The sequence below is a fragment of the Pithys albifrons genome, chromosome 16 (genome assembly GCF_047495875.1).
Source record: "Pithys albifrons albifrons isolate INPA30051 chromosome 16, PitAlb_v1, whole genome shotgun sequence".
NCBI lineage: Eukaryota > Metazoa > Chordata > Aves > Passeriformes > Thamnophilidae > Pithys > Pithys albifrons.
Genome location: NC_092473.1, coordinates 13,231,868 through 13,246,314, shown reverse-complemented (window position 1 = coordinate 13,246,314; position 14,447 = coordinate 13,231,868). Strand labels below are relative to the sequence as shown.

The following is a 14,447-nucleotide window of genomic DNA, read 5'->3' as shown; positions in this document are numbered from 1 at the left end:
CTGCTGATGACTGCAGATGTGGCAGCATGGCAGGGAATGGCAACAAGAGCTCAGGCAGGCTGGTCCTCAGCTGCAGACACAACCAACTTCTCCAAAAGATCCCCAGTCTCTGGATCCCTCTGTACTCAGCAAGAAACGAGTTGTTGCGCTTTGCAACAACCTGCATCTCCAATGTTGTTTCTCCATAGTCTAATTTTAAATGCCTGGGAAGCTGGGGATGATGTGACCATCCAGAAGAGAAGTCTCTGCATCCTGAGCAGAGGCAGGTGGTTATGGATCACTAACAGAAGCACCACCTAAAGGTGTGAACCCCTTTGGGTCTGGTGTGCTGTCTCCATCAAAGGCACAAGGCTACCACTGCCCTTGCCATGTCCTCCGACTCCTTCCCCAATCCACCACCACTGACTGGGTCACTCTTGGCCACCCCCCAAGGAAAACAAACCCCTGCAGAACAGATGGAGCACAGCTGAGTTGAGGTGGCATTAGCATAAGGAGAAGAAAATCCACAATCTTCTGGTGGCACCCTATTGGTCTTCCTGATGTCGAATGTAATGGTTTTGATCCATGGCTTCCTCAGTAACCAGGTGTAACTAAGGAAGCAGACATCATAAGTATTCCACACGTGTTTTCCATGTAACAGAGGAGGAGTTTAGTTTCCCTTCTTCCGGGGAGCTGGGTGTGGGAGTAGCCTGGATGGTCCGGATAGACACATAGGAATATAAAGCCAACTGAAAGTCTGGGAGCTCTAAGGACAAATGCAGAAAAGAAGCTGTATCCAGAAGAGTGACACACGACTTTATAGGTATAATGGTATTACTGTTGCAGCCACTTGATTTCTGTCCATCACCAGCAGTAAAACACTCACCCACAAAACTAATATAATTTCTGTGCCTAAGCCAAGCTCTTTCAAGATTGCCAGAAGTCAACATAATAAAGAGGAGAAATACTTGGAACACTTTTAGATGCGCTGCAGCATTTGAAATACGGTGACACTTAGACTTGCCATGAACTGAAAGAGGGAATTTGAAACAATACCACCTGCTGATAATTTGTTCACTAATTAGTCCATTAGACCAACTGAAAGGAAACACTACTTTGGTGTAAATAAGGCCAGTGCCTTTAAGAAGCAAGTGTCATAAAACATAGCTGCACTAACTTCACCTTTTTCACCATCATTAGCACTGATGCTGGAAAGGATAACCTGCTTGTTAGTGTTGATACAAAGTATTTTCTCTGTGTTTGCTTCAGAACAGGCAGGCACTGGCTATTCTGTCCATTTTCCTAAAGTATCTTCTAAGGTGACTCCACGAGACTCCAATAACTACCCTTATCCACAGCCGCGATGAAAATCAAGGAGAAGCAAGATAAACCTGTTTAGCATGACAATACAGACAGCTTATACTAAAGGATTACTTTTTAGTGGTTTCTAAACTACTGAGTAAATAGAGATGCTGCAGGGCTTTTGCTTTGTTTTCAGTTTTCTCCTTTCCATGGCACTGTGGCTGTGTTACCTTGGAAACCTCCACAGGCTGGAGCGTGATTGGGTGTGCGATGACATTACAGACTGTCAACCAAAGGTGCAGGGATGGTGATGAAACAACAAATACACAAAATGAGAGGCTATTCAAGTATATTACTGATAGCACAAAATGTACAGGCGCTGTTCGGAGGCAGGTCAGCGACCAGAGTTGGCTGGCTTAGTCAGTGGGAAATTTGATAATAAATCTGATAATAGTTCAAATTATACTTCTCTAAAGTGACTGTGAAAGAAACAACCTTATAAGATTACTCCTAAAAACGTAGGTGGGAGCAGTTTCTTTTGGTTGACCTGAAATGAATATGCTGCAAAAGTGACAAGGTAACCTAATATTCAAAAAGATTTCTCTGGACACAGGAATCCCTGATTATTTAATGTTTCACCTGTTGCTGGTTTCCATGTGGTGCCCAACTTGTCAAAATCATCAGAGAACTTTCCTGGAAACAAGTTAACATAATTCCCTGTGAAGTGTTAAGTGGAAATTTGCAATATCTTCCTATAGAGCTGAGAAGGCAAAAGCCAGTCAGACTGAAGAGAGCAGTGGGAAGACCAGAGCATCGCCAGCATTCTGCCCTGACTGATAACAAGTGCTACCTGTGAGCATATTTTCTCCTGGAAACAGTTTTTGGGAGACCACAAGGACATGTGGGAACACACAAACACACTCCACGCTCCCCTCCTCTCCTGTAAAACTGCTCTGCCATGGCTGGATGACATCGCAGATATATCATCAAATTTCTGTACATGGAATACACCAAATTTCTTCAGATTATCTGTCCGGGGCCTTGTCCACTTGACTCATTAACTAAAAGCCTATTATTATTAATCATTTAGAAATTACACTCATAGCAGTCTCTTGCTCCGTACCTGCCAATTAAACTTCTTTAACCTCATTAACAGTACTGGTGCTTGGCTTTCATGACATGGAGTAAGTTAACCACTTGATTTATGAATATTAAGTGTCCTACTTGATTCTCTCTTTGTTTCTCTCTGGCTCTCCTCTTCAGGAGGGAGCTCCCAGGCAGCTGTGTTTTAAGTGCAGTCACTCACACTAAGAGTTTCTCACAGAATTCTTCATATTCAGTAAACCTCATGAGACTTGAAGGCAGTGAACTTCCTTCTTTTCCATAAAAAATCTTGACACCTCAGGCAAGAGGCATAAGACTAAGCAGTAACACGATGACATGTGGATTGAAAGCAAAAGCACAGTTTTTGGCCCTGCCTGCCCTTATGTGCATCATTAGAAATGGAATTTGAGATCCTTGCACAGATGTATTAAAGGAAAACAGCATCAGCACCCTTTGCTGCAGAGGACCAAAACTAGGTAGAGCTCTTATATAAAAAGATATCTTTAACTCTTTATATAATGGCAAACATTCTTGCCTGCTAAGAGAGATGGAAATTCTGAAACTCTGAAAAACCAGAGCTTGTCTGTTAAGATCACCTTTGAGAACAGAAGTAAAAGAAAATAAAAGACAAACAGGAAATGCTAATAGGTACAGGAACACTTGAAAAGAGAGTGGTCAATCATCTATACCTACCTCTGTCCCAACCCATCCTGACCTCCTGTCTGTACCCACCAACATAAACAGCATTTTCAGACTGATCAAAAGGCAGCATCTCCTATTGCTACCCCTACTGGGAGTATATTAACATTTCATGACTAAAAGCACTCCTCACCACAAAAAAAACCAGCATCAAAGACATGATACAGGCAGGCTGCATAGCCAAGCCCCAAGGAAAAGCAGGAGGCACAGTTTGTGCACATACCCACGGGCACACCCAGATTCACAAAAACACCAGAATCTCAATCGAGACCTTCAGGCTCAACAGCAATACACAGTAAATAAACAACATTAATAATAGCCTGAGAAGAAAACCACCCAAATCACTTTCTTCTCTGCTGTACAAACAGTGCACACAGGAGGCATAATGACACCCTGCAAGGAGACTTTTACACATTACCAGAGAATACCACATGGGACATTGAAATTAATGTCAAAAGGTGCCGGTACTAAATTCACGATCATGCTCAGCAAACTGTTTTAATGACAGGTTTAATGCTGGGCTGTTACACTGACATGACCAAAGCTCTATGGGTTTAATCTGGAGGGTAACACTTGTGCATTGCAGACACAGCAGCTTGAGCTGCACCAAGGAAAGCTGCCTGCATGATGGGTCGGCCACAGGGCAGCACAAAGCAGCAGGCTGTCTGTGGTAATTAGCAGGAGGTGAGAGCTAGGTAGCCAGGAAAAGCAGCTGTAGCTGCAGGTGCAGAAAAGCTACAGATGAAAACTGTCATCTTCTTTCACTACTTGCTGGTCTTGATGTATTCTTGCTAGGAGGGTCACGTTTGGAGTGGTTTGGCCCACTGCTCGCTTCTTGCGCTGTCAGTTCGGATTCATCAGGATCTCAGCTGACAACGTGTGATTTTAGAGACAGATTTACCTTTCTGCATATTCTCTGAAGTCTGTCTATTGACCCCTGGCCACTGTTGGACTTTCACAGACAGCCAGTGTTTTGTTCCTTCTTACAGGGAACATGGGACACAAGATGGAGCACAGCCAGATGGATAACGCGGGCATATACCCACCCTCTTGGAGAACTGAGTCTGAAGGCAACCTGAGCATAAGGCTGGGGTGTCCAGAGAGCTGAATGCTGGGCTCTCACAGCCACAGCCATGTGCTCCCTGGCAAGTTACTCACTCCCCACTGACTGTACCTGAGGCAGCAGTTATCAGCACTCAGACCACTCTTCTGAGTCGTGGGGTTTGCTGGAGCTGTCTAAAACAGGCACTGTGAAACTTCAAACCACAGCTCCTACTTCAGTCAGTGCAACAATCCAGAACCCATCTCCCTTTAACCTCATCCAGACTGTAGTTATTTTGCTGCATTTTTTCCTTTGATATTTTAATTTTTAGATATGATGCAAACAGCTTGGTGAATTGGACATTTTAAAGCCTCTAAGACAGGCAAACAGTGACCACACAGTATGATGCAGGTGTGGGATTGGGACTTCAAAGGCTTGCCAGGATTCAGCAGGGCAATGATTATCTGCAGTGACTGGGCAGTACTTGGTGAGCAAAGGGAAATCCTCACCTCTGACTCGGACACTTCCAAGGGCTTCTCGTTGAGGCCCAGGCCCTCGGTGAGCACAGCCCCGTTGTACTTGTTGCAGATGTCCTCATCAGAGTAGTGCAGCCCCCCTGGGCTTGGGCGAGGAGGAGACCTAGGAAAGGGAATGGTGAGTGTAGGGGATGTTGTCACTTCTCCGGATTGACACAATTAATTCATGCTCAGAAGCCAGAATCACAGCCTGAGGCAGAGACTTGGGCATTGAAATCTGCCCTAGATTCTCCAGAGAACAGTCTCACCCCTTTACCTATTTAATAGCCATAAAAAGCCATTCCCATTACGTGAAAAGGCATTTCTAAAAGCATGGAATTCCCAGCGTCTTACCTGGTTCCATTCTTCTTAGAGAAAGTGCTCTTGATGTTCAGGTGTCTACTGTTGAGCTCCAGAGCAGTGAAGCCTCCATTATCCAGGGTGACTGATTCTTCCACATTGGAGATGGTTTTACCTGGAGCCAGGCAGTGAAAGAGTCAGCTGAAACAAAGGCACTTTGCCCCCAAATAGAACTGTAGAAGCTGCCTTGTCCTTCTTTCTGTTTTATAACATCATTAATTATTTGAAATTACCTTTCTTACTGGAGAGTAAGAACAGAGTGAAGGAAAGGAGTGCATCAGGAGTGTGAAGGGGCAGAGGGAGCCAAAAAGAGGTGAAAGAAGGAGTTAAGAATGGATGGATACATTTCATTCAGAGGTAAGTATCTAAAATAGCACAGATAAACTGCTCCAAAAGTGCTTATTCTTGTCTTTTGACTATTAATAGGAACCAGGTGACTAATTCGGGTGGCCACTGAAGAAGCCCTAAAATCAGGTGCTGTGAATCTTGTTCATGCTGACTGAAACAAAACAAGACAAAGTAAAACTAGAAAAGGTAGAAAGAGAGGAAAAGGAAAAAAAAAGAGGCAGGAAAGAAAGCAAGAAAAGGGCAAGCAGATAGTAAATGGGAAGAAGATGTCAGAGCTGTAATGAGGATAAGACATAGATATAAGAAATCACTGGACAATGTAAGGCAGGAACAAGGACAGGGGACAGGAAGAAGAAAGAAAATACAGCAAAGTATATTATATCTTGTGATCAAATACAGCAGGAGCTTGTTCTCTGCCATGCTCCTTCTTTGTAACTCCAAAGGTGTGAGCTCAGCCCGTGTCCCAGGGAGAAGGGCTGGTTACAAGCTGCCACTGCAGCAGGCAGGTGCTTCATCCTCAGCTCCACTTTCAGTGCTGCATTAAGACTCTGTGAACATGGATTTCTGACAGTACAGGTCAGACCTGTCTTTTCATGTCTGTCCCCCAAACATAGAATAAAACTAAGAAGATGAGAGATTTCCTATGAGCTATGCATACAAATATGTAATAGTATTAACTTGGTAAAATGCCATGGTATTCATACATCTTGTATCTCATGGGACTGAAATCTGATTTTCTAACACTTGTTAGAAGTGAATTACAAAGAAAGAGAAGATCTTCACTTTGGGACTGAATTACTAGATACTGCCTGGAAGACTTCATTACATTAATCCCTAAGAACAGGTGGTGCAAACACCCATCCACCTGATCTTACTCATTAATGTGCCTTTTCTGGCAATTCCTGGCATCAGAGCAATTCTTGCTGCAGGTGGAGGAGGCTATCAGAGAAATACACATGTGAACAACCAGTCCAGGAGTTTAACGTGTAGGGAGAAGAAAAGGTAAAAGTAATATTCAGAGCTCAAGAACGAGGCTTTTTGAAAGGAGACTACTTAACATTCCTGTTATAGAGCAGGTAGCTCCTGTTTCAAGAAAGAAGACTGGTAAAAATCATAACTAAAGGAAAATTCAAAGCTTGATGCTCATTTAATGTTGAAGTCTAACAGGTCCAGACAACCAAGACACCTCCTGGATGCCTGGCCCCCAGCCCAGGAACTGCAGCTTGGCTTAGGGAAAGAATATGAGATGCAGGACACTCCAAATACACAGGAATTGTGATATAGTCCTCACACACACAGATCTACAATATCTGCACTGGGTACAGCCATGGAAAAGCAGAATCTTTCCCCTTCTCCCCATCTATCAGGGAATGATGGCAAAGCTGAACAAGATCTCAGCTGATTCCTTATTTGTGATCTTCTGCCAAGGATTTGACCCAGACTCCTTGGCTTTTGCTACAGTCCCTGGGACTTGCAGATGCTGCTCAGTATCCAACCCCTGCTCCAGTGCAGCTGTGGGCAAAAGCCATTTCTACCACACCAGACAGCAAAAGGATCCAAGTCTTCTGCCAAACAAAGTAGCTGTAAGGAGAGTCCACAGTGATGAAATCAAGGGTTCAAAGGGGAAGATATTTCTGATTTCCACAGCTCTTAAGAGTTTGTGCACAGCATGGAAACAATGCCTTACCTCCATTGCAGTTCTTGTACTTCTTGCTCTGGCCATGCAGGACCAATGCAAACACCACCAAGAGGATGAGGATCAGGCTTGAGAGAGCCATCACCAGCAGAAACCACCACTCCTCATAGAAGGGGGCTTCTGTTTGTGCTGAAAGAACAAAAAACAAAGAACAGTTCCTCCTTATGTCCCTTCAAAATTTTCTCTTCCTCCCCACAGTGAACAATGCATCTAACAGTGCTTGGGAGAGGGAGGTGTTCAAAGGATGTCACAGAGTCTGCTCAGCAGTCAGACTTTTGAGGGGCTTTCTGACACTTCTGAGATGGCAGAGAACAGGAGCATATCCCAACTCCAATGCAGGATCACAGGATGGTTTGGGTTGGAAGGGACCTTAAAACCCACCCAGTTCTATCCCATGCCATGGGCAGGGACACCTTCCACTAGCCCAGGTTGCTCCAAGCCCCATCCAACCTGGCTTTGAACATTTCCAAGGATGGGTCAGCCACAATTTCTCTAGGCAACCTGTTCCCTCTCTACAGGCATCTTTCACACTCCTGGAGCAGGGCCCCAGAATCCCTTAGCTAAGATGAAGTTATCACCAAGAGAAGAGAAGCAGGTTTCCTCCCACAGCTCTGCACACCTACACATCATGACTACCATGCTATGGGTCAAAGGAACCTCTCACATGACTGGCATGACCTATGATTATTCCACTTTTCAAGAGGCTTGCCTTGCCAAAATGCTACTCAGTAGCTCTTTGAAAAATACAGCCAGTGCCAGGGAACAAAGTACATTTGGTTCAGTGTCTTTCAGTACCTCCATTAACTCCAACTTCCAGCCTTCACTGCTGCTCTCTATCACTTTCCCATCCACTCAGCCAAGCCTGGTGTGCAGCACATGGGTATCAATTCAGTTGCCTGGATTTTGTGCAATCTCAGGGCATTCCACCCCATTTGACCTCAATTTGAGACGCAAAATGCTTCTAACGTCCCCATTCCAGAGTTATCTTGCCAGTCTTGGTTTAAAGTAGTAAGTATTGTTATTTTCTTGCAGTGATATTCTCTTCATCTGCTCTTGAGCTCCCTCAGCTTTGGGAAAAAATGCAGCTGCTGGAGCAGGAGCCAGCAATTGTATATAATTCCCCTGTAGTCCAGAAGGTGGAACACCACCTGGCAGCAATGGGTGATGCCAGGAGACCAACGGCACTGAACCCAGGCAGTCTCTTTCCCTGACTGTCCTGAGCCTGGATCTGAATACAAGTCTGTTGTAAGCCTGACAATATGAGCTTAAATTTGTTCCAGATCACTGGCTATTCTACAGCAGGGAAAAACAGCCACAACCTTTCTTTTCTAGGAGGCCAGTCCAGGCCAATAAAGTCCTAAAGGCAAACTCCACAAGCCATGCTGGGTTGAGCAGATTCAGGGCAATTTATACCTCCCTGTGCCAGCTGAAGTGGTCAGCCTAAAATGCTTTATACTTTTATGACTGTGAATCTCAACAGAAGCCTCTTACTTTCATGCAGCAATTTGAGAGGAACACTGAAGCATCAAAAGGAGGTGAATTAAATAGTTCTGTTCAAGTGGAGAACTTACAAACAAGTAGTTTATTTATAGAAAGCATCACAAGGAGATGCATGCCCAGCTTCAGAGGAATAATGTCTCCCAGGAAAAGAAAGACTGACATGACTGCTGATCCTTTACATTGTGTTACAGCCTCTGTGAAGCCACAGATAGGAAAAACACTGACTCGTGGTGTTTGAAGTGGGTTGTCCATGCCCTTGTCCTGAAGAAGAAAAGCAGGGGTAGCACTCACACTGAAACCCATGGAAGCTCTCACGGGCTAAGTGGTTAATTGTGTCAGGACAAATGTAGCCGTGATGGCGAGAGCAGTGCTTGCTACTCCTGCCTGCTGGTAGCTCTTGAATGGTGTTTATGCTTTTCACTGGAGCAGCAAAGAGATAAAAGCCACTCCAGATGCTGGAGCATTGCCAGGTTCTCAGGACTCTCCAGAATTTTGAATCACAAAGCTGCTTTATCAGGTTCTTTTATTCCCCTTGTCTTTGCTGACACATCAAGGGTGAAACTTGCTGCTCCAAAGCAACCTGGAGCACAGCTGGGAGGCTGAGAGGAAACCCAGCAAAGCCTTCTCGAGGGCAAGGTCTCCCACCTCACCACAGGCCACTGAACTCCACTTGCCCAGTCCTGGCAATCTGAGGGGAATTTGCTTTTTGAGGTATTGAAGTTCCTTCAGAAAACCAGAGTTCTGGGCTGCTCACAGGGGTTTGGGAAGCATGTTTAGGTCATAGCCCTGTTTACTGGGGATAAGCACAAGAGAGCAGGGAGGGTGGGAAGAGCCCAAGAGCTACACCAACGAGCTGTTCTGATGAAGGGTGACTGGAGTCATCACACTGGACTGGAACTGCCAGCACAGAGGATTATCAGAAATAATTTTGTGAAACTACTCTTTCATATTTTTGAGAAGACTACACAGAAAATGTTTATCACAGAATCTTGGGGGGGGGGGGGGAATAAAGCAGAGCAAACAACACAACAGACTAGGAATGGAGAAAAAGCAAACAAATTCTAGACTGTGTAAATTAGTCTTAGGACAAGAGATCTTACAGAGAAACACTATGAGTGGCTTCTTTGTCAAGCTTAAAAACGGCACACACGCATTATTGCTCTTGAGAGTAAAGCATACTGTAATTACAAACCTTGACTCACCACTATATTACTCCAGTTCTATCCTGAAACAAGTGAAAACAAGCTGCCTTTGATTATTTGTTGCAACCAGTGAATCTGTTTCTCTCCCAACCCCAAGAAATTCCATTGGAAAAGATATTTTTAAGAAATCCATGATTACCTGATACTGCCACAGATGGAACACTTGGCTCTCCATAGCCAAATTCATTGACAGCCACCACCCGAAATTCGTAGGTGACACCCTGTCTGAGTTTGTCCAGGCCCACGGTGTAGGAGGTGGCACTGCGAGGGATGTCCTTCACAAACATATCCCAGAGTCCTTCATCTAGGAAAGCAGCAAGGAGAGAAATGGCATGAGCTGTGTGACCTGGCACTTCCTCCTGCTCTCTGAAAGATGTTGTCATTAAATGTGTGTTGGAACTGCAGGTGCTGGCCATGCTCACCTGAAGGCTGCTCCGTCATACACACAAATGTCAGAATGTCCTGCAAGGCCCCATCTGTAAACGCATTTATTCCTGATGGGGTCTTGTCACAGCCCAGATGGAAGAGGTCTCCTCTAAAATCATCAGCAGCACCCACAGTGACCTGAGCCGGCTGGAGCAGCTGCCCAGCCATCTGGGCCCCTCCTGATCAGGTAAGGTCACTCATCAGCACTCCTGGCATTTGACAGAGCAGGTAAACCCAAAGCAACTGCTACGTTAATGAGTCCCAATCATGAAGGTTTTGCCTACTTTTTACATTGCAAAAATGGCTTCATTATCAAAGTGCACAGGTGAGGCTTGCACTGATGGAAGTTTTGGGAAGTTTTTGGTAAACTGGTGTCTTGGGGACTGGTGTCACTGGAGTGCTGCTTGCTCTACAATATCCAGTGTTATGTCCCTCTCATAGCACAGCCTGCAGAATGAGTCCCATGGTGCTGCACTCTGTGCCCTGCATTTTTATACAAGAGCAAGTTTTTCTTTATATTATAAACCTCTCAAAGTTGTTAGAAGCACAATGCCATTCTGATGGGAGCATTTCAGTAGGTTAATCTTGGTTCTCAACAACCACAATGACTTTGATCCTGATGTGCATCCAGACCAGGCACCATTCCCATCCCTGATCCATATCCATAACCTTACACTCACTTGACTACAATGGAATGAACTTTCAACAAGATGGAAGCTGGTACCAGTAAGAACAAAACCAACTATAATTAAAAACATCACACAATAATCTTGAGGGCAAGAATCACACATTAATCCAACCAAATTGCTTTCCAGTAACAAGTGGTGCCCAGCACTTTCGCTGGGAAAATGGAGTCACAGTCTATGTGTGGGGCCAAACTCTCAGCTCGTCCACGTCAGCGTAGCTCTTACAGACCTGACCTCACAAGCATCCCATTCGGCTTTTGCTTTTAGTTATCAAAGCTGTTCCAGCAATGTCTATTTTTCTCTGCATGTCCCCCAGCAATGGGAATAGGATGATAACCCCTGCACAGATACAACTCCAGCGTGAGAGCTGCCTGCTTTGAAAGACAGTCCTCTGCACTGTGAGATTTGAGCAGCAGCAGGACTTCTGTAGCTCGAGGTGTTATCAAGGTAACAATAAAGCAGGAGCCAGCAGCACTATCCTCAGTGACTTGTTCCACTGCTGCAGTGTAAGGCAGGAATCTGTTCTCATTTGCTTTGCCTTTACCTGAGTGTAAACTAATTGGAGTCACCGCAGCGATTCCAGAATTGTGCTGGTGTAACAGAGCAAAATTTGGCCCTTAGCCTACTCCTGTGCAACAGGGAATAGCAGCAAAGATGGATTGATTAACACTGCAGGTGCATTTCCATGTGCATGTTTTAACTCTGGCATCAGTAAATATTGGCTCAGTAATTTGCACGTCTGGAGACACACACAATGACTAACAACCCCCAAACCACATCTTTTCTGGTCCTCAGGATTGGCAGTCTCAGCGGATGCAAAAAGCAGGCTGAAATGTTATTGTTCCAGCTGCATTTGAGAAAAACCAAAGAACAATAAAAATAGGTAATTTTCCTGCCATGCTTAAAATTCAACCCAATACATTATTCACCAGCATGATCAGACTATAATGAAGTTATCATAATGTACCATTGTTATGTATTAGCTGGGTATTACAATGCCTATAAAACAAGAGATAAAATATTGACTTCCTCTTTACAGGGCAATAGAAGCTGAGATTATTTCTACCATGTAAAGTTACAATGTAATAAAAAGGGAGCTTGGGATTTAGTTTCTCCGAAGAGGGTGAAGTGAGGGATGCATTTTCAAAGTTGGATTGTTGCAACCACCGATACTAGGGAGATGCATCTCACGACTATAAAATATTGCCATAATTGCTAGAATTGCCTAAGCTTTCATAAACACATTTGTAAACAGCAATAAGAGAATTTGAGCCCATTGTGAATTGTCTGAAAAGCAATTTGTTTGCATTGAAAGCCACTTAAATGGGGGAAGAAAAGGCAACAATAAAAATGAATGTTCAGCACTCATTACAACAAACACAACTGTTCAGACAAGCACTTTCTCACTCATTTTCTCAAACCTATCAGGGTGCAGGGTGCAGAAAATCCAACAGACCAAGACATGTAAATTTAACCATGCTGTGAAGCTTGCAGTGAGATGGGAAAACCACCCCTGAGAAGTCAGTGTTGCATTGCCTTGTCTCTGTCCCCTTGGCTATGGTGGTGATGAGGTGGAGCAGCAAAGGATGCTGGTGGATGTTTCTTCAGTCTCAAAGAGACTGAGAGATGCTCCAGCTGGTGGCCCACCCTCCTTTGATACTAAATAGGATCCAGCTTGTTATCCTTGGGATTGCAGAGGTGTTGATGCAGCTACAGCTGTCAGAAATCTGCACGGTGGCAGCTTGGGAAAGGGGATGTCCTACATCTTCCCCATTGCTGACCCTAAGCCAGTGTTGTGCACAGCAGTCTGTGGCTTCCCGAGCCCCAGCCAACAAGATTTTCAATTCCAGAGCCTCAATTAATTTATCTTATCTCCATCTGGAACATTCAGATCCCTCTTTGCACACAGTGATCACATCAGAAATATACAAACAAAAAAAGCACTTTATTCCAGTGGTGAACTTTGAGATTAAATATTGAACATACTGAATGCATTCACTGCATCTCTTCCCCTATCCCTCAAAACTAGGTGTGCTCTAAATGTTAGAAGTTCAGCTGAAAGAGAATTCATTAGAAGGTCACCTGTGATAGCAAAGACTGGCCTTTAAGTTCAGGGGAAAATCATTAGTGCACCACACATAGCATTTCCCACTCAGTTTAGGGAGGGAAGATGCACATGCTGTGGCTAGGCCAGCATTAACTGGGTATTAACTCATAGAAACTGCTGAAAAAATCAGAGTTTGCAACACCAGAAGAGGTGCAGGGCTTGGCCAGTCCCAGGCAACAGCCCAGGGGAAGCTGCCCTGGCTCTTCCTTCAGTAACATCCATCCCTGCCTTCATTTCCCACTGCCTTTCTCTGGACACTCAGCCTCTTTAAAAAAAGCCTAGATGTGTAATGGAAAAGGGATGGCTTCTCAAAAAGGATAAATTATTCTTTGCTTCCTGTTTCTACCAAGGCTTCACCAACCCCTGCCCCATCCTTATTCTTGCTGATGGATGATTTGATCTCCACCTCCCAGCCTCAATACCTTTGTCCCATTTGAGCTTGAGGTACAGGCATGGGGAGCAGATCTGAATGACAGGGGGAGGTGAAACCACCTCTGACCTAGGAGAAGGTCCAGCACTTGTGGCCGGGTGCTGACCATCCCATATTGGAGCGGCGCTGCTGACCGTGGCCATGCACGGCCCCGTGGGGCTGCCTGGCTGCACACACCATTAATCAGGGGCTCAATGCTAAATAAAACTGTCAGTCAGTGATGAGGGCTCCTGGCTCTGCTGGCTCGAGCCACTAACAACCCACTGCCGAGCTGCGGCGGGGGAGACGGAGAGCTGCCAGTTAGTTGGGTCCTAAACACCAGCCTTTGCCTCTCCTCGTCCTACAGGAGAGCCTGGCCATAAAGCTCCCTCCTAATTACACATTAGGAGGTTTATGAGTGGAGAAGCTGCTGAGAGTTAAGGCCCTGCTGAACGCCAGTGGTGTTCCTCCCAGAGAGGACACAATTAAAACGTGGCTGTGTTTGTCAGAGGCAAAGGGCTGGATTATCATGCAAACTAGTGGAAGGACAAGAATGGGAAGTGAAGGCTGACAAACTGTCAGCCCCGACATGTCGCTCGCCAGCAGAAGCGAAAAAGGCCCCTTGGCAGATGCCGGCGATGCAGCTGCACCTTTCACTTTGAATTTACTGACTTGTGCTGGTTCGTGTCCATGTTTGACACTGCGCTCCCCCATTTGGTTAAAAATAAATAGAAAAGGAAGAAAACAGAAAAACACTACTCAAGACACCAGAAAGGAAAACTGAAGTGAGATCTGCCCTCAGGGCATGGGAAGCAAAACCCAGCATTTATGAGATGGACAATCCGCACTTCAAGTTGATGGGTTCTTCTCCAAAAATGTCTGCTGCCTTCATGGAACTCATCACCTTGGAAGACAGAGAGGGTCTTTTTACAAGGGCATGGAGTGACAGGACAAGGGTGAATGGCTTCACACAGAGGGCAGGGTTAGATTAGATGTTAGGAAGGCATTCTTGGCACTGGCAAGTGGTGAGGGTGGTGAGGCACAGGTTGCCTGGACACAAGCCACAAAGACA

The 14,447-nt window shown here is 45.1% G+C and overlaps 1 protein-coding gene across 1 annotated transcript in view; it reads right to left on the bottom strand.

Moving 5' to 3' along the window:
* SDK1 (sidekick cell adhesion molecule 1) overlaps positions 1-14,447 on the bottom strand; it is a 391,178-nt gene that overhangs the window by 4,685 nt on the left and 372,046 nt on the right. The window contains exons 42-45 of the mRNA XM_071570864.1: positions 9,887-10,051; positions 7,037-7,174; positions 4,996-5,116; positions 4,636-4,765 (exon numbers count right to left, since the gene is read on the bottom strand). Coding sequence (XP_071426965.1) covers positions 4,636-4,765; positions 4,996-5,116; positions 7,037-7,174; positions 9,887-10,051 — 554 coding nt within the window. The remainder of the gene's footprint in view (positions 1-4,635; positions 4,766-4,995; positions 5,117-7,036; positions 7,175-9,886; positions 10,052-14,447) is intronic.